This window comes from Peromyscus californicus, unplaced genomic scaffold, assembly GCF_007827085.1.
Source record: "Peromyscus californicus insignis strain IS unplaced genomic scaffold, ASM782708v3 Scaffold_5__1_contigs__length_169319896, whole genome shotgun sequence".
Taxonomy (NCBI): Eukaryota; Metazoa; Chordata; class Mammalia; order Rodentia; family Cricetidae; genus Peromyscus; species Peromyscus californicus.
The window spans coordinates 42623925-42644474 of NW_026294573.1; the positions used below are offsets into that span (position 1 = coordinate 42623925).

General features: G+C 45.5%; 1 protein-coding gene across 1 annotated transcript in view; it reads right to left on the bottom strand.

Moving 5' to 3' along the window:
* Nucleotides 1–15117: 15117 nt before the first annotated feature.
* The window catches only part of Rab3b (RAB3B, member RAS oncogene family), a 70988-nt gene continuing 65555 nt past the window's right edge, over nucleotides 15118–20550 (bottom strand). Inside the window, exon 5 of the mRNA XM_052717301.1 lies at nucleotides 15118–15679. Coding sequence (XP_052573261.1) covers nucleotides 15492–15679 — 188 coding nt within the window. The 3' untranslated portion in view covers nucleotides 15118–15491. The remainder of the gene's footprint in view (nucleotides 15680–20550) is intronic.

Genomic DNA, 20550 nt, shown 5'->3' on the forward strand with positions numbered 1-20550 from the left:
ATCATGACTTTTGTTGTGTTCTGCTGGGCCTATTCTCACAGTTCCCTTTTAGGGTCTCTGAAGGAGGCAAGGGTCTCCTCCCAGAGTTCTTTTTAAGATTGTGTGTGTGTGTGTGTGTGTGTGTGTGTGTGTGTGTGTGTGTGTGTGTGTGTGTGTATCCTCAGAAGTGTATGAGCACTTGTGTAGGGGTGCTCTCCAAGGCCAGAAGAGAGCATCAGAGCCCCTACAGCTAGAATTACATGTGGTTGTGAGCTGTCCAAGCTGGATGCTGGGACCCAAACTCAGATCCTCTGCCAGAGCAGCAAGTAAGGTGCTCTCAACTGCTGAGTCATTTCTCTAGGTTCCCACCAAACAAAGGGAGGTGCCATCCACAGATATTTGCAAATGGAAGCCTCTGCTTCCATATTGTGTATGCCACTGTATACTCACCACCTCTTTGTATTTGCGCAAACTCAGAACACTGTGTGGCATTATATATTTCACATTCACTGAACAGAGGTGCAGAATTTTAGAGAGAACACAGAATTTTGCAACATTAAATGTCTTCCTAGCATCTGATTCGGAGAGACAGGAGGGCTAATATTTCTTTTTCTGCTCATTTCTATACAGGGATGATTCCAGCTTTTTCTAATTGCTCCTCATGAGGAATTCTGCTCAGCCTGTTATGGTGCATTTCCTAAGCTGGCATGAGACCAGCTTGGTCCCTGGTTGAATAAATTAGCAGTGACAATCAGGGGAATTGAAGATGGCATGCAGACCAGGTGAGGTGACATCTCTTTGTGACTACAGAGTGGCCCTGACTCTGTGATATGAAGACATCCCTGTTGCTCAATTCTGCCTGGGGATTTAATTTTGAGGGTGGTGAGAGGAATGTGTTCCTCTTTTTTCCCATGAACACAGAGGAAGCTTGATGTAAGATACAACTGCCACCTCCTCCAGTTCTAGCCAAGAGGCAGAGTTCAGGATTGGGGCTACCTGTTTTTGTGGGGGGAACTCTACTTCATTCTGAAACTACTCAAGCAATTTACTACCTTCTCTCTGTCTTGAGTAGGTTGCTTCATAGATACAGCCCTCAGTTGTCCTCATCTGAGTACTGGGAATAATAAAACCCAGACCATATGGTTGTGCCAAAGACTATCAGGGCTTAGGTAATAAAGTGCCCAGGCATTTTTTCTTTTTTGTCATCTATTCTAACTGTAGTGACTATGAGGTCTCCTGTCTGCCCCTTCACAACAGCTCATCGCTCTGTTCACCCAATCCTCCGCACACAGTGCTTCTCTCCTCCTTCCCCCTCCTCCTCCTTTTCAACTTTAAGCTTCCAGATACTTCTCTGAAGCCAACCAATGCCAAGGTGTGTTGACCCTGACAGTTCTAGTTCAGTTCCTAAGGCCAAAATACACATTGGGAGTTTAAGGGGGCATGAGGCAGGGGGAGGGAATCATTGGAAATGGGATCCAGGAGAGATTTCTTCAGTATTATTCTGGGGTGAATACTCCCTCCTCAACCTTACACAGTGTGTGAGCCCTTACTTTTTATTTGGCTTTGTTGAGGTGGGATCTTACGCATGCCATTGCATCTCGCTTCTTATTTTATTTTTTTAAACATGCATTCCTGGAATTGAACTCAGATAGTTAGGCTTTGACCACAAGACTTTTACCTACTGAGCTATCTCACCCACCCGAAAGAGGACAGGTTTGACACACTATTCAGTCAGGTGCCTAGTGTGGCCTGGCCCTTTAGGGAGTCTAACAACGTCATACAAAAGAGCTGTTTAAAGCCATATTCCTGACTCTCGTCCCTTTTCCTGACTATAATCTTCTGCCCTGACCACTTCCTAATTCCAGGCTCCATTTCCTACCTAGTGTCCACTATATTGTCCCTTCACATGTGGTGTTCTCGTGAGCCCTCGCCAGACTGTGGACCTTAGTGCCCTTATGAAGATACGGAACTGTATTTGTCTCCCTGTCACTGCCTGACTGCGATGACATCATGTAGTCAGCATCGCACATCTGTCTACCAGGCTCTGCAGTAAGACTTCACACTCATTTAGTCATTTCAGCATCCCTGTGAGGTGGGTAGAATTTTCATCTGACATATGAAATAACTAAAACTCTAAAGTCACAAAACTGGTGACTAAAAACAAAAATCGAGAATTGAATTTGAGTCTATGAGACTGCCAGCCCTCCATACTTAACTGTTTTCTTCCACAGCCCCTCCTTGGACTCCATCCTGAGGTCTGATGTTTAGAGGAGTTTAAACATAATTTGGTGCATGCAAATGTCTCCTCCCTTGGTTTCCAAGCTTCTAGTTGTAGGCGGAATTTGTCCCTGGAAAGATCTTTCCCGACTCTGCCTGCCACACACATGTTGCTCAATATATTAACTCTTCTTTGAATTGGAATGTATTTCTGATTCTTAAACACAGCTGCCTGCTGCCTCTTCTCAAGCTCACAATCCTGTGCTCCAGCCTCAATATCTCCTCAGAGATGTTTAGTTTTTCTCTTCTTTTGCCACCCTGGAGGCACCAGGCAGTGCAGGAGGACAGCCAGGCATGGGTCCCCCAGCCTCAGGAACCAAACCCATTAGCCTGGGTGAATGACAGAGAATCACACACCCTCATATGTTTTTAACATACCATAGAAGGAAGGCTTTCATAATGAAAGGATCTTGCCAAAATTCTGTTTTCTACTTGCAGCTCTTATAGAAAATGGGCATGGAATCAAAGCACATTGGTGCCAAGAGGGCCCACAAAAACCATCTGGTCCAAGTTCCTGAAGCCCAGAGATAGGGAGTGACTTAACCAGGGTACCACAGCCTATTATCTTCATCCTGGCCCACTGTCAAATAAAAGGATACATTAGAAACCAAAGGGCACCAGGAATCTAATCGTGCTCCTCAGGGACTTGCTGATTGCTTGGCTCTCCACTGGCTTTTCTATCCAGGTCTCTGCTATGAGATTTTCTATTTAGGGTTTTGCTATTTGGCCACTTCAAAATGATAGATGTAGGCAGGCAGAACGGCATACACTATAGACCCAGTCTGGTCAGTGACAGGTTCTCACGATGGTGGATGTCACTGAGATGGCTGAGAAATAGAAACAGATACGGAGAAAGGCGTGGTGGTGGTATAGAAAGGAGAAGAGTGGCGATGGCAGGCTTATTGTCTTATTCAGATTATAGTCTCAATCAGGAGGTCAACATCAGTGGGAGTTCTTGAACTCCATCCTGAGGTCTGATGTTTAAAGGAGTTTAAAGATAATTTGGTGCATGTAAATGTCTCCTCCCTTGGTTTCCAAGCTTCTAGTTGTATGGCGGAATTTGTCCCTGGAAAGATCTTTCTCAACTCTGCCTGCCACACACATGTTGCTCAATATATTAACTCTAGGTTTGGGGTTTTTTGTTTGTTTTCTGTTGTTTGTTTGTGAGACAGGGTCTCATGTATCAAAGGTTGGTTTCTAATTCACTATGCAATGGAGGATGTCTTTATGCCTCCTGCCTCCATGGTGCCGGCATTATAGGTGTGCACCCCATTACCACCAGTTCCTGTAGTGCTGTGAATGGAACTGGAGGCTTCGTGCCTGTTAGGTAAGCGCTCTGCCGACTAAACTACAGCCCCATTCCCATCCCCCAAACCTAGTTTGTAAAAATTAGAAATTTGCACTTTCAAGCTGGAAGGATGTAGGGAAGGGGGAAAAAACTGAGAACCACAGAATAAGCAATATAGTTTTGGTCATAAGTTATTAAGAACCTAATGCCAATGAGCAGAGCTAAATGAAGCTTTAGGCAAAGGGTACAGCTGAGGGCTGGGGAGGTTGCTTGGCCGGCAGTGTTCGACACATAAGCATGAGAAGCGGAGTTCAGGCTTTGGCACTCACGTAAACAGCTGGACACAGTGGCATACACCTGTGATCTCAGCTGTGGCAGTGGAGACAGGTGGATTGCTGAGGCTCATTGGTGAGCTTCTCTAACTATCATGGACTAGGGTGGTCCAGCCCCTCAACAGTCCCCTCCCAGGGCCCGGGAAGAATCTACAACCAGCTGATAATTAATCTAAGAAAGGAAATGGATCTATGTACACGAAATTCCTTAGTCCATACATTTTATTATTCTGTCAGCTCTCTCTCTACAAGCTTATACTCTGCTCTCATTTTTAGGTCCTTTCTTGCCCATTTCTCCTTACATTTATCTGTTGTCCCGTCTAGGTTCTATCTTAATTCCTTCATCTAGTCCTGCCCCTTCTAGGTTCTCATCCATCTAGTTCCTTCCCATATCAGCTCCTCTCCCATCTCCTTCTCTCTCATCTTGTTCTTCCTCATCTTGTTCTTCCCCATCGGGCTCTTCCTCGTCTTCCATCTTGTTCCTCTAGTACTCTCTTCTAGCCCTTCAGTCTAGTTCTTCCCTGTCTCAGTTTGTTCCTCTCAAGTTCTTACCCATCCAGTTCTTCCATTCTCTTTTCTCTTCTCCCTGCTGTTCTGTCCCTGTCTACAGAAAATACCTGCCTTTTCTTTCCCTGGACACGTGGTTCCCTGCCTCCTTAGGAATGTTGTTTTATCTCTCACCTTGATATATAAAAACCTCTTTTGTTCTCAGTCAAAGTGCTCTGGAGAACCACTAGGCCTCCTCAAGGCCAGGGGATGCTCTGAGCTTCACTAGCACAGGAAACAAAGCCATGCGTCTCCTGCCAGCTTGTCTCCTAAACTCAGCAGGGCAATTAGTAGCTTAGTAGGTTCAGCAGGTCTGGGGAGCTGAACTGTTTACCAATTGGTCTGGGCACACAAGGATTTCATAGCAGAAGACAGCCGAAATATTAAAGGCTGAGTAACACCAAATATTCATAATAAATGGCTTTGCCTTTTGACAGACCCTTGGCGGGTCAAAGTTCAGCTTTAATACACAGCTGAATTTCTATGATACATTCTTGCGGCCTGCAAGATCTAACCAAATAGGTGGGCTAGGTTCAATGAGACTTTCAAAAAATCAAGAGGAGAGTGATCAAAGAAGACATCTGCATCAACCACTGGCCATGGAGGACACTCACACCCACGTATATAATGGGGGGGGGGGGGGGGGCTGAGCTGTCTGCTAGAACCAAAGGATGAGATGATGACCAAACTTTAAGAAGCCTAGATCAGAGACCTCTTTCTCTTTCTTGCCTCATATCATTCTCTCTCTCTCTCTCTCTCTCTCTCTCTCTCTCTCTCTCTCTCTCTCTCACACACACACACACACACACACACACACACACACACACACACACACACACACACACACATAGCTTGTTCCTTCTTAATGCAGACCAAAGTTTTACACATAGGTCGAGGGCAGCCACCATATCTTAGATTGCACATCCTCACATATTTGCCACTTGGAAGGAAAGCTAACAGCTCCAACTTAAAAACAATCTTAGGGAAGCATTCTGATTGGCTTTGCTTATCATATGATCCATTTACGAGCAGTCTTGGCTAGAATTACCAAGTTTGGGTGAGGGAGCAATAGTACTTCCAGAGACAAGACTGCTGTTCCCAGAAAGTTGTCTACTGCAGAGAGTTATTTGCTAGAGGTCCTGTATCAAGTGAAGAGTAGATTTAAGGCTAGAAACAGAGTTAATTAAAAAATATACTATCAATAATATAATGATGGAAGTCTCTAGAATGCTTCTTGCATAATATAGAAGCCTTAATGTAATTGAACTTTTCATTTATGATTTTTTAAAGATTTATTTAACTTTTAAAATTATGTGTATGGTGTGTGTGTGTGTGTGTGTGTGTGTGTGTGTGTGTGTGTGTGTGTGTGTACGTGTGTAAGTAAGTGCAGTTGTCCTCAAGGCCAGAAGATAATGGAAGGACAGAGAACTGAGCTGCCCAACCATGGGTGTTGGGAACTGAACTTGGGTCCTATGGAAGACCAGTATTCACTCTTAACCACTGAATCATCTCTCCAGTTCATCTTTATCTCTCTAAAAGTTTGCTGTCATATGAAGATGGACTGAAGTGAGGTAACTGTGTGGTAGCTCTCTGGGGCGGGGGGGGGGGGGTCAGGGGGGGAGGTATTAGCACCAAATCCAATGAAGAGATATGGACAAATAAAATATTTAGAAGGACTTGCTGCTGAATTAGATATTGAGACTATGAAAAGAGAAAAGTCAAGAAATTAAAAATGACCCTTAGGTTTCCGTGAACAATTGGGTATTGAAGGCTATTGGGGTCCAGCCCCTCGATAGCCTTCTCCCAGGGTCTGTGGAAGAATCTACAACCAGCTGATAATCTAATTTTAGACAATATGAAATGAATCTATATACGCGAAACTCTTTAGTCCATTCATTTTATTCTTCTGAGTCAGTTCTCTCTACACAGCTACTCTTCTGCTGCTCTCTTATTTAGCTCCTTTCTTGCCTGATTTCTCTCTACATTTATCTGCTGTCCCCTCTAAGTGCTATCTTAATTCTCTCATCTTAGTTCTGCCCCATCTAGGTTCTCATCCATCTAGTTCTTTCCCATCTTAGCTCCTCTCCCATCTCCTTCTTTCTCATCCTGTTCTTCCTCATCTTGTTCTTCCCCACCTGGCTCTTCCTCATCTTCCATCTCATTCTTCTAGTTTTCTCTTCTAGCCCTCTGATCTAGTTCTCCTCAAGTCCCTGAGGTTTATAGTTATAAACCCATGCAATAGCTATGCCCTGGCTAAGGCAAGGTCACCAGGCTTGAATTCCCTCAGGGTCAAAGGGAGGGACAAATAAGACCCCCCACAAATTAGCAGTAATTGTCAGCCATCATCTGCAACCCAAAAGGGAAGTGGCTAATGGGAAATGAATCAACTAAGGGCTAACTTTGGTTAATAGATCTGAGAATGGGAATTTATGTGCTCAAACTATATTCTTTTTTTTTTTTTTTTTGGTTTTTCGAGACAGGGTTTCTCTGTGTAGCTTTGCGCCTTTCCTGGAACTCGCTTTGGAGACCAGGCTGGCCTCGAACTCACAGAGATCCGCCTGGCTCTGCCTCCCGAGTGCTGGGATTAAAGGCGTGCGCCACCACCGCCCGGCTCAAACTATATTCTTAGAAGTGGTTAGGCAAAGTGTTAGGAGTCTATCAGTGACAAGTAAAAATAAAACTGCCTTATTTTCCTTTGGTCCCTTATCTGTTCAAGCTACCTTGGCCGCCACCATTTTCTGGCAGGGTGGGGAAATGCACTTGGTGGCTAAGGAACCTGAGTCACAGCTTGATGTACCTGTAAGTAGAAACTCTTACTGAGTTAATTGTTAAAGGTAGATCTAAAACTAGAGATAAGACCTTGAAAAGGGGAAGGTTAAGCTTAATTAGCACATTGCCAGACCTTCTCAAACAGATAGTCTGGATACTTAAGTCTGTTCTTAGAAAGTCTGGGAGGTATCTCAAATAAGATACTTTCATCCTGAGAAGATCCTGGCTGGATGTTGCTAATGACGATATGCTGTGGGATGGTCTGTATGTCAAAAATGTTGCTGATTGGTCAATAAATAAAACACTGATTGACCAGTATCCAGACAGGAAGTATAGGCAGGACTAACAGAGAGGAGAATGGAGAAAACAGGAAGGTGGAGGGAGACACTGCCAGCCGCCACCATGACAAGCAGCATGTGAAGGTGCCAGTAAGCCACGAGCCATGTGGCAAGGTATAGATTTATAGACATGGATTAATTTAAGATATAAGAACAGTTAGCAAGAAGCCTGGCACGGCCATACAGTTTGTAAGCAATATAAGTCTCTGTGTTTACTTGGTTGGGTCTGAGTGGCTGTGGGACTGGCGGGTGACAGAGATTTGTCCTGACTGTGGGCCAGGCAGAAAAACTCTAGCTACAATGATAATTACAGAAAGACCTGAAATTAGGGGTCTTGACTGTGTCTGTTGTTAGCACAGTTGAGGAAGGTTATACAAATACTTTAATTGTAGAGGGGAAATTGTGCCCAATGAATGATGGAAAAAACATGAGAAATTCATAGCAGGAAGTGGGTAATATTCAAAAGCCAGTATCACCAGGACTCCTTAAGCCTTGGCTTTATCCTCTGGAAAGGCTCTTGGCTTCTTCAAGGTATAGCTTTGTCATAGCCAGTCGAATTCTACTCCATATTTCTGTGTCCTGCAGCAACTGGGAGCAAACATTTCCAGGGCAGAGTCAAAAATCCAATCTCGATATGTTAACTTTCCAACATGGAAATGCCTGTGCAATGGGCATATAGGCTCTTACCAAAGCTTGGCATTTAACCCTTAAACTAGACGAGTGTTCCAAGAGAGAAGAGAATATAGCTAGAGTAGAGGGCCCAGCTTTTCTGGGAGCCATCTTTTCTGTATAGTCTGAATATTTGGCTAGTATTCTGGCCAGGTTTTTCATTAGGAGTCTCAACCACTCTGCAGTGAGTCCCATGGAATGGTTTACTCTTCAGGGATAGCGAAGCACTAACTTGCTTGACAAGGATGGAGACTTCTCCATCTAGACATGTCTTCTTGGGACTAGAAAGATGGCTCAGTGGTTAAGAGCACTGGCTGCTCTTCCAGAGGACCTGGGTTCAATTCCCAGCACTGACGTGGCAGCTCACAACTGTCTGTAACTCCTATTCCAGGGGATCTGATGCCTTCATACAGGTATACATGCAGGCAAAACATTGATGCATGTGAAATAAAAATAAATAAATCATAAAAAAAAGTTTAGATGTGTCTTCTTCCAAAGTAGACTATTTGGACAATTAACAGATGATGAATCTTCCCTGTTCTGAGCCATTTTGACTTATCTTTAGGGATAGCTATAGAGAGACAGGATTTAAGATTCCAGGGTAACTTAGAAAAAAATCTATGTGGTAGATAGAAATTTTTCTCACCCTATTTTATAGTTCCTTCCATTAAGAGATAGGATCCACCTCTCCACCTCTTAAAACTGAGCTTAGCAGCCGGGTGGTGGTAGCATGTGCCTTTAATCCCAGCACTCAGGAGACCGAGGTAGGCCGATCTCTGTGAGTTCAAGGCCAGCCTGATCTACAAAGCAAGTTCCAGGACAGTCAGAGCTGTTACATGGAAAAACCCTGTCTTGAAAATCAAAAAAAAAAAAAAAAAACCCCAAAAACTAATCTTAGCCATGTGCGTCATATAAATCAGTAGAACGTTAGCAAGAGGAATGCAGACAGGGCTTAAAAGGTGTTTCTGCATTATGATCTCTTGCTACCGAAAAAGCTTCTGCCCATCCTTGAACAAGTTTGGGTGGCCTCGTAGACGATGGAGAGAGGCCTAGTGGACTACCCTAGTCACTTGAGCTGGGATCCTAGACATACAGAAAGAAAAAAAAAATCAGAACATCCAGCTTCAGACAACACAGCAAGTCACAAGAAAATGGTGTTTGTTATCTTAAATCATTAAAGAATGTGAGTATGTGTGTGCGAGTGTAATGTGTATATGAATGTAGTGTGTGTGTGTGTAGGAATGTGTGTATATGTATGAGTGTGTGTGTGTATGTGTGAGAGAGAGTGTGTGTGTAGGGATGTATGTATGAGTGTGTGGGTAGGGATAAGACATAGGATCTTGATATCACTAAATTAACTACATCACTGAGTTGTCACCCCAGCCAAAGGCATTAAGTTTTTTGTTTTGTTTAATTTGGGGGTTGTCTTTTGAGACACGGTCTTACTCTGTAGCTCAAACTGGCCTGTAACTCACTATGTAGCAATCCTCCTGCCTCATCCTCCCAATTGCTGAGATTATAGGTGTGAACCACTATTCTTGGATGCCATTAATTTTGAAGTGATTTGTTGTGTTTCTCAAAAACAAACAAGAAACAACAAAATAGTGAACTATCAACCATGCCAGGACAGATAACTCACACTCTTAATCTTTTTGAAACACTTGAGTTTGATCAACTATCAAAGGTTGTAACTAAAAGACAAAAACTTAATTGAGGATTGTAAAAGCAGCAGCCATGGATAGTGGAGGTATTTAGTGAATCGTTCCTGAAACAGCTTTAAAAGGTGATTCAGGTTTCCTAATTACCAGTTCTCATAGCATCATGTGCCATTCCTTCACAGTACTTCATATATATATATATATATATATATATGTGTGTGTGTGTGTGTGTGTGTGTGTGTGTGTGTGTGTGTGTATATATTCACAGATATATACATTTTTTCACTGAGGATCTCATAGCTCAGCATGGCCTCCCATTGCCTATGTAGCTGAGGCTGATTCTCTTGCCTTCACCTCCAGTGCTAAGATTATAGTCATGTGCCATCATGCTCAGTTTATATGGTGCTAGGGATCCTGTACTTCATGCATGCTAGGCAAGCACTCTACAAACTGATCTACAGCCCTCTAGTTATATTGGAGTGATGGTTTGACAGTGTCTAGACTAACCATGAAGCTATATACTTCCTGAAGGAAGAGACTGGCCTAATTTGCCATTGACATATTAGACATTGAGTTGCTCAATGAATACTTCATATAATAGATTTAAGCCTTAAAAAACTTAATAGCATTATCTCATGACTCAGTCTTTTGTATACACCAACAAACCACAGACTGTTACTTGATTCTTCAGCTGTGGCATGTAGTTCGGTTTAGGCTTGGGATGAGGAATCTGAAATTGATGGATACCAGGACATTAATTGCTGTATTTCCTTCCCTTTCTTCCAAACCATTGGCAAAGTAAAGCAAACATTTTTCAGATACTCCATGAAGCCCAGTATCCAAGGAAGGAGCTTTGGAGCAGGGGCAGGTACTGTGAGTGGGAGAGTCAGGCCTGGAGGATGCTTCTATCTTTCTGTGTTATAAAGCTACAATCACAGAGGAATCGGGAACCAGGGGTTCAACTGAGAAACCTTGGGAGTCGGTTGGTACCCCCACCCCATCTATTCTTCATCTGAGGCAGTGTGAGGAAGAAAACTGAAAGTCAGACAGGGGTAGATTCAGATGGGGCCAGGGCTGTCTTGGGCACATGTGCTTTTCTAGGGCCGTTTTCTGGTCAAGTGGGGATAATGATATCTTAAAATAAGATCTCCTAAGTATTACCATTAAATATAGGGACTTGACAGGCAGAGATCATTGGTTTTTATCTGTAATGTTTGTCCAGTGTTTACTATTACCGGCCCTTAGTAGGTACTGGCAATAGGAGAGTTTCTTCTTTGAGATGATCCAAGACCGAGTCCTGGCTCAGGGACTCCCGGGGTTCTTAGGAGATTTCCTCTCACCCCTTGATCCTTCATCTCCCCTTCTGTGAAGCAGAAGGCTGGAGAAGCTCTTTTTAAGCTCCTTCTGTGTCTAATATTTGATGGGTCTGTATCCAGGAGGTGTTCTGTTTCCCGCTGTTGCTTTACAAGTGAACAACGCTACAGACCAAGAACACAATTAGAAGTCACGGATCACTTCATGTTTGCAGACACACGTGCCTTTAAAACAGATTCCACGCACTTCTGGCCTACTTTTGCCTCTTTAAAGGTCAGTGTTTGTTGTTGTTGTTGTGTTTTTAAACCTTCTTTTATCTGGTTTGTTTAGGAAGAGGGAATCTGGGACAAGTTGCCACTCACACATTTTATACACCTCCTACCTCGGTGGCTAATTGTGCCATTACTGTGATTGATGGATGCTGTGCTACAATCAGCAGGAAGTGGCTGCCTTCCATGAAACAGAAACGAGGTCATGGAGCAGGGCTAGGGAACTGCCATCTCGAAAGCAGGTCTGTCTGTTGCCTGTAGAAGAGCTTGCACAATAATGTTTGACTCTCATCTCTGTCTGTTAGGAAGATGCTTGCTCTCTTGAACTGGTTCCTGAGTCATTTTTGAAGTTGAAGATCCAGTCTTTCCCTGGACATGGAATATTGTTGAATATAGGTGCTAAAACACACAGGCATGATGAAGACTTTGGTGTGAAATTTTAGTACTAAGGCATATGGGTGGGTGCTATTGTCCAGAGAAAACGGTTAGCTTCCAGGATACTCTATGTAGCCTTATAATGTATAAAGCATACTGGGACCACAGTCCTGAGAAGGGAGTGTGTGTGTGTGTGTGTGTGTGTGTGTGTGTGTGTGTGTGTGTGTGTGTCCATAATGAGAGATGCCAATCAAGTCACATGGTTGGAGCATGGAGACTGCTCAGATTACCGCCTGGGAGCCAGACAGGTATTGACCAACCGAGGCAGATACAAAGTCAGCGCTGGGCCTTGAGGAACATTGATGGGCATTTCTTTCTTAAGCCCGTGGGATCTGGTTGCCTCAGTGTGGGCCCTGGCCCCCCATTGTGAGTGGCAGCCGCCTTGCTTGCCGACCTTGACCAGATGTCCTCCCTATTCAGATTCCCTGCCGGTTTCCTTCTCACCTAACGTTCTACCCGGAGGTTCTTTGTTCCTGTATCCTGCATTTGGTGTAAACAGCTTAGATGCAAAAATGTAGAACATTCAGTAGCAAACTTCTGCCCTCCGGGGATCCGCCATTGTGCTGTAAGCCTGTATTTAAGGTTTCTTCCCTCTTTCAATAAACGGCATTCCGGCATTCGGCTGGCACTCGGCATTCAGCCGTGGCGAATGACTCGCTGTCTCTTGTCCCTTATTTTTTAATCCACAGCCCCTCGCTCGGACATGGTGAACGGGTGGTAGTAGCGCGGGCATTATCCCTACACCTCAGAAACTAACTCTCCTGCACACTGGATATCCATCACCTCAGATTAGTCTGAGTAGCCGAACAATTTGTTGACACACCACAGACATACATCCTTTCTCAAGTGGACTTGGACCTGACAGCCGTGGCAGGATTCCAAGTGTCGGGATCACCTTTTTCCAAAAGAGCTGTGTGTGGTACAGAATGTTGTTGAAAGCATAGACCTTGAATTACTCGTCCTGGGTTTGAATCCCTAATCTACCATTTGCTAATTATGTGACTTCAGGCAAGTCAGAGTCTCATTTCCTCATCTTTAAATGGAGTTGACTAAAGTGCCTCCCTCATAAAAATGTTAGGAAGATAACTGAGGTAATACATGGAAATTTCTGGGAGCAATGTGTCGTGCAATGTAAGCACAATGTCTAACAAAAACCCCGATTAAATGGCAGTGTCCAGATGTCCTAGATTCTAAACCTAACCTCTGTCTTCTCTAGTCTATCAAAGAAGGCAGCATGTCGGTGGGGCTGACTGTTTGGCCCTTTCATTTCATCACTGGACTTGATGGCAGCGGGTCTGCCTTTCCAGGATGATGAGCTGCCTTTGAAATACAGAAGACTGACGGATCTCCCCCGCAAACACACGCTGATAACTGAGGTAACATATTAGCATTAACACAGGAGGTTGTGGAATCGAGCTGTGGTTGGGAGGAAAGACCTTCAGGAATTATCAATGGCTCCATCTCATCATTTCAGCTAAAATACACACCTGTTCCAAGTGTCCATAGCAAGCTAGAACCAAGAGCTCATCAGCTCTGGCCTTGGATTAATTTTTTTTTTCTTTCAGGTTTTTGGTGACAGGACTTTAACGAAAGGGGCTCCCTGATAGATGTTACTGCCAGGAATGAGGACAGATGTGTGACACCCGGGAATACAATTTTCCTCTTTTCTTTTTTTTTTCTTTTCAGGACTATGTCCCCGTAGATTTATTTGGCTTTGATTTGTCTTTTCCAGTTGGACTGCTCAGGAGTAGCTGCCATTAGAAGAAATGGGCAGGATAGGAGGGAGGTCCTATGCAGAACGGCAAAGGATTTACAGGGAGATTTGACCCCAGGACAGAGTAGGTCATGATTCTCGTTCTTAAATCCAGGAGGTGCAGAGGGCGGAGATGGAGACTGCTGACATCAGAACTGGCACAAACAGAGTGGGAAGACAGGGTTCCCGTGAGGCCATTTTCAGTCTGAAGCAAAGACAGGTCCTGGCTATGGAAGCTGCACAAAGACATTGCAGACATGAGCTCTGGAGCCTGCCCGAAAGACACGCTTGCTCTTTTTTCTTTTTAAACAGGGATCTGAAGCCCAGGCTGTCCTGGAACAGTTGATCCTTCTGCCTCGACTTCTCATATGCGAGGATTACAGGCATGAGCCTCCACTCACACATGATAGATGGTGTACTTTAAAAGAAACATTTGTGGGGAGTGAATAGGGTCCTGAGTGAATGTGGATTGTTGACACTAACACAACCATGTCAAAGACCCAGTGCCTTGGACCCATGGGAATAGCAAGACCATCCCCTGGTCCACTAAGAATGTTGACAGAGTGTGCAGAAAGTATCAGCCACAGCTTCCTGCTCCTGGTGACACAGCCTGAGACCGCTCCCCTGTAGAGAGCCCCCTCCCAAGATTAGCTAACCTGTCTCCTCTTTTGACTGAGTATAATAAAGCCACCTCCTTGTTCAGCTGTGTAGAACAGCACTGAGTTTTCAGGCTGCTGGTGGTAGTCTTCGTCTGAGCCCACAGCCCAAGGTACCCCAGCTTTTTCGTGCTTGTGTCTGTGGGCCCTTCATTTCCCAGTCGCCCTGGGCAGGTCAATCCCAAAGCCTCGAAGTCAAGTCGCAGCAGAAATTTGGCCATGAGAACTGGCAGCCACTTGTCAGAATTGGAAAGCTTGGAGCTGACTAGTCAAACCAGGTAAATCTGGGGATGATCTCATCAGCTTCAAACCTTTCAGATTCTGGGAGCCCAAGAATCAGTGACAAATTTTATGACATTCTCACAGTCAAGAACCAGCTGGAAAAACTGGGTGTGAAGTCACACACCTGTATTCCCAGGCTGGTGAACCGGAGGCAGGAGGAAGAGGTTCAAGGCCACCCTGAGTTAAACAGCAGGTTTGAGGCCAGCCTGAGGCTACATCATGATTCCAGGAGCCAGCTAGAAAGGGGAGACCTGTCCCTGTCTGGGTTGTCCTTTTTCTCCTTCTTGTCCTTGTGCCCTTGGATGGCAGGGGCCTCTGACATTTTGCAGAAGAAAATCCTTTTTTTATTTTTTAAAGTGTGTTTCTGACTCAGCCTTTGCTCCTTCAGCATGGATAGAGTCTGAGCTCTCCAGAGATTAGCACTGTCCTGTCACCACAGCAACTGCCCAGGCCCTGTGGGCATCCGAGCTAACAGGCTCAGGGCTTTGCAAATCAAAGCTTGGTTTGCAGTGAGAGGGAGCCCCACAGGGAGCCTGATAGGAAACAAGCTGGTTGTACTTTGAGACGTTTTCTTTAATAGGATTAGCAGTGCAGGTGGGCCTCACCGGCCAGCCCCTGACATGTGTGTGTGTGGGCGGGGGAGGGGTATCTTGGTAAATGAAGGAAATTTTATTTTATTTTAAGGGCAGAAAAGATTCTTTCCAAGTCTCTATAGTGAACCTCCTGCATAAAAGGGAGTTTTCTTTTGTCAAAGGAATCTTCCCCCACACGGTAACCTGCACCATCAGTATCTATAATTGGGGCCATCTTCAGGGAACCACAGGGGCTGGCAAAGACCTCAACTTGCTTGGGGTTGGGAGTGGACAGTGAATAACGGAGAAGCAGGGTACATGTGAGTATGACATTGGGAGACGGGCGGGCCTGGCCTAGCATGAGCAGTTTTGCTGCAGCAGCGGTGGGGTGTCTGAGAGACGGGTGGTCTTGGAAGCGCCCAGCACGGAGGGGTCTGTGTCCAGCGAGTCAGACATCTTATCACAAATGGCATCCACCAGACGCTCGAAGGCCTGCCTCACGCTGATGTTCTCCTTGGCACTGGCTTCGAAGAATTCAAACCCTAGGAAGAAAAGAGAGATAAATGCAGATTTTCCCAGCCCTTCTGCGGGAGCTATTTTGTGCCGCCAACATAGTTCTCTGGATCAATATAGCCAGAGCTCAGACATGAAGCGGGGAGACCTAATTTCATGCACAGAGGATTCTGCCTCAAAGAGACAGTACAGGGCAAGTGTTGCCTGCACACATTTTAAAACCAGACAGATCCTGGCTCTACCAGCGACTATCTAATCCTGGGCAAATCATTCGTTCTGCTTACAAATTAATTTCTTAGTTTGTAAATAGGAATAATTTTATCTACCTTGCAGAACCACTTCAATATGAACTGAGCTAAAATGCCTGTGAGGTATATAGCCCTATGCCCGAGGAGAAGTGTGGGGGGGGGGGCATCAGGTGTTTAGCTGAAAGAGCGAGCGCATATGTATGGACTCAGAGCAATTCACACATTCCCAAGTGTTCAGCAAACCCATTGTCTCGCTTTCTGTTCACGTGGTGCCTGGGGGGAGGAAGGAGTGCCAGTCATAGGCTCTTCCGATCACCAGCGCCGCCGACACCGTGGCTTAGGGACTAAGCTGGTGTGTCCACGGTAAGTAAGAGCACTAGTGTGGAAGCCCAGGTTTTAGGTTTCCTGTTGTTTTTGTCCTGTTAGAACCTGGGGCCTTGGACATACCAGGCAAGCGCTCTAACACCATCTCCACCACACACCCGGTCTCTCTGGGACCCTCTCTTCCTCACCTCCCTCTCGCTGCATCCTGACAAGCTCTCGGCTGGGCTCTGGAGGACAGGTACCTCGAGAGTCACAGTGAGTAAGTGAAGTGGTATTTGTTCTTCCTCTTCTGTAGCCTCATACTTGATCTATTGAGCATCTCCTAGATGCTGCCGTACACTAAGCTAGAGACTTACAAATAGCATCCTGTTTTAACCCACACAACAGCCTGGTGGGTAAAAAGGTCAGCATTCCCAATCAATATGTGAGAGGGTGCGTGCACCAGGAGATTGCAGAGCTCGCTCATGTCACATGGCTGGCAGTGGGAGGTGAGTTTGGTCTTGGGTTTGCCTGGCTCCAAAGTCTATGCACAGCCCTGCCCCTTTTCTTTGCGCTCCACCATCCAATTCCATTCCCTACTGCAGTTGTGGGTTGTTCTTTTTTTGTTTGTTTGGGGTTTTTTTGCTTTTTTTTGTTCTTATTTCTTTGTTGTTTTTGAGACTAAGTCTCAGTATGTAGCCCAAGCTGGCCTGGAACTCACTATGTAGCTCAGGCTGGCCCGGAACTTATGCTCCTCTTCCTCAGTCTCCCACGGACTGGGATCACAGGCCCGGGCCACTCCACCAAGCTTTCATTTTCTTTCTTTACAAGTCTGTTGGCTTTTATCTGACTGCTATGGCGTCTGAATCTGGGCAAGCCACCACACTTGTCGGAATCACTTAGCCTCTCTGATTCTCAGACTTGTGGTTTGTCAAGTGGGAATAACACCAGTCTTCCTACGGAGAGCTGTTGGGAGGACTGAGTGAGACAGAGGGTAAATCGCTGTACGAAAGCTGTCTGTCACAGTGACAGCTTCTTTCTGACGCCCTTTCACCTCCCCACCTCGTTCCCGCTTTTCTCATCTCCCACAAAGAAGAGGGTCCCTTTCCACCTCCCTCCTCCTCCTCCTCCTCCTCCTCCTCCTCACTCTGCCCTCTACAGAAAAGCTTAAAGCCCAGGTACAAACAAGACTCCTTTCCCTGGCCTCACAGCTTGAAGGCTCTGGCTCCTGCTGCCAGCCCACCTCCAGCTGAAAGCCTCTCCTGTGGCCTACTTCCTGACCCGAGAAAGACAAGCTAAAGAAGTGCTTGCTAATTACAACGTGATGAAGAAAGGCAGCTGCTGCTCATTATCCTCGGGCCTCAGGAACCCAGCAGCCTCAGAGCCTCTTCAGCATACAGCTCTTCCTTCATGAATATCACAAACATGGATTCCTTGCTCCTTTGGCTGGCTGGCCTAGGTAAGGGGCGTTCACCCATCAGTGTGGAAAAAGACGAAGACACAGGTCAAAGCCAGGCCACAAATCCTTTCTGAGGAACAAGCGCTGACTGGGGATGTGCCACATTATACAGGTGGGCAGTGGGAAGAGGCCTGGAAGCCAGCCTACATTTCAGCATATTTCTGTCAGCACGGGCAAGTAGCCTAATTGCTTCCAGCCTTCACTTCTTCATTTGTGGAAGAGGGTGACCACCACCTGCCTCCCAGGGAGGTATGGGAATACACAAGACATGGGACATGATTAGCATGTCCTCAGTATCCTTAGGCTTCCCACCGGAATACATAACAATTCACCTGTCCATATGTTCCCTACCCACTTTAGTCTCAGCCCTTCCACGGTTTCCGAACATTTTTTTGGGGAAAAAAAAACCCACCTCTTTTTTGTCAGCATTCAGGGTTAATCAGCACAGCAGATTTTTATTGAGCACTGACATTTTTCCAAGTCTTTTGCTAAGTACCAGGGACCTGGGGAGATCAAATCTAGGTCTGGACACTCACGAGGAAGGGTTTCGATCATGCCGATCTGCATAGTTCTTAATAGTTCATGAATGGAGTACTAAAACAACCTTCTGAGGTGGGTAGGGCCAGGCAGACCTTACCACTTCTGCTTTACAGGTGGGAAACAAGACTTAGAGAAAAGGGAGAAGCCGGGGATCCATCTCATGCCTCCTGGATCCACCCTCCCTTGGAACAGTTCTGAGTCAAAATTTTGACCTCTGAAAGCAGAGGTCAAAGAGAGAGGCAGGAGAGGGAAGCAATTGCAAGGAAAATAAGGGGCAGCTTCCTAAGTTAGTGGGAATGCAAGCCCTTCATGTTGGAATTGAACAAAATTCATCGGACTTCTCATTCTGCAGGACTCAGACAGGGCTTTCCACGCCCCTCTGCCATAACACCTGTTGCCACACATGGTAGAAACCATCTAACCGGGAGATCTCTGAGAAGGGACTGGACCATTCACTGGCGCTCCAGCCCGAGTGGAGGAGTAGGTGCTTGGTGAATGTTGGTTGAATGAAAGAGGTAGGAAAGATGTGGGCAGTGTTGGCACATGCCTTTAATCCCAGCACTTGTGAGGGAGAGGCAGGTGGATCTCTGTGAGTTCAAGGCCAGCCTGGGCTACAGAGTGAGATCCAGGACAGCCAGGACTATACAAAGAAACCCTGTCTCAAAAAAACAAACAACAAAACAACCAAAGAGGTAGAAAAAAGCGTTGAGGATGTGATGGAAGAGATGTAAGCAGCAGAGGTCACAACAGCTTGGCTCAGCAAGCCTGCAATGGCACAGGCAGACCCTGTGCTGTGTAGGGACACCAAGGTGAATCACACACAGTCCCTACACTTGACAAGCTCCTAATCTAATGTAGGAGATAGACCTATTGATATCACAGTACTAAGTGTTGGGACAGCGGGAAGCCAAAAGACACTGAGAACACAGAAGAGGTACCTATCCAAGCCTGAGGGCCAAGTTGGACTCCTTGGAGACAGTGATGCAGATGCAGACATCAGTGGGGACAAAGACACAGGACTGAGTATACACATGCACGTCTGACACAGAAGTTGGGAAAAACACATGTGAACAGGGAAATCGGGGTGAAGACATCTTTTCTGTTACTAAAAAGACCGGGACAGTTTGTTATCAGATCATGGTGGGATATGGACAAACCAAACATGGTGACCTGAGATGTCATGCCAGAGAATATCTTTACCGTCATTTCAAAAGTACCCAAAGTTTGAGGATCCTAATTTAAGTTAGCACCTCCTGGGTCTAGTCAGCTCAGAACAGCCTCCAGTGTACCTTCAATTACTGTCAGGCTCCTGAAGGCCTTTATTAGTAGGCCCAGGTGGTAACCTTTTCCTCTGGTTCATTAATAAAGTGTTTCAGGAGCTGGGAGTCTAGTGTGGCAAGGAGGATGACAGCCAATTAAGCAGACTAGTCACCCCTGGCCCTTTCCTCTCGCTAATTGGTTCCAGGACAATGGAATTTCTGCTGCCTTTAATGGCATCCAATTCTCAGCTGATTCTGAAATGCTCCCCATTTCCAAAATGATAGGTTTGTCTGCCTTGCCAAAGCCAGCTGTTAGAGACCCACGGACTGAGCCCACACCTGCTTCTGAACTTGACCTCAGAGTCTGTTTGGAAATTCCCAACCAGCTAAACTCACTTCTTAGCAGAATCATGCTCCTGAATATTCCTCCACTACCATCATGTTAAAATCCCTCTCCACCCTGCTCATACCTCTGCATCTCCATCATTTATTAACCTTCAACTCGTACCCTCTTGCTTCCTCTCACTGTTTTCCTTCCTGCTCTAGGCTTACTCTCTTTCTTGGTTATTTCAGCTGTCATAGGAACAATTTACCCAACACTATGGCTTATTAACGTAGCCCAGGCTAGCCTCAAACTTACAGTCCTCTTGGCTCAACTTCCTAAGTATTGGGACTGCAATTATTAGACACCAAAGTTGGGTTCATATTTTGACTGTGTGTGTGTATGTGTGTATGTGTGTTACTGAAATGTGAACTTGAGGCCTCACACTAGACCAGAACTGTCCTGATGAGCTACATCCCCTGGCCTGTTCATTTGTTATGCTATGCTCTTGTATGAAACTTGAACTATTTTGTCTTGGATTTGTGTCATTGGGACTAAAAGAGGTCTGAGTAACTTCATATCAGCCTCGTTGACTTAAAACTCAAGACCTTGTATTCTTTGACTTTTCATCACTGTAATAAAATGCCTGACTCAAACTACTTGTGAAGAAAATAATTTATGTGCTTCACGATCCAGGAGATTCAAAGGTTGAAGAGCATAGCACGGGCTCTGGGTGATGGCCGCCCTTCAGCTGCATGTATTTCATAGG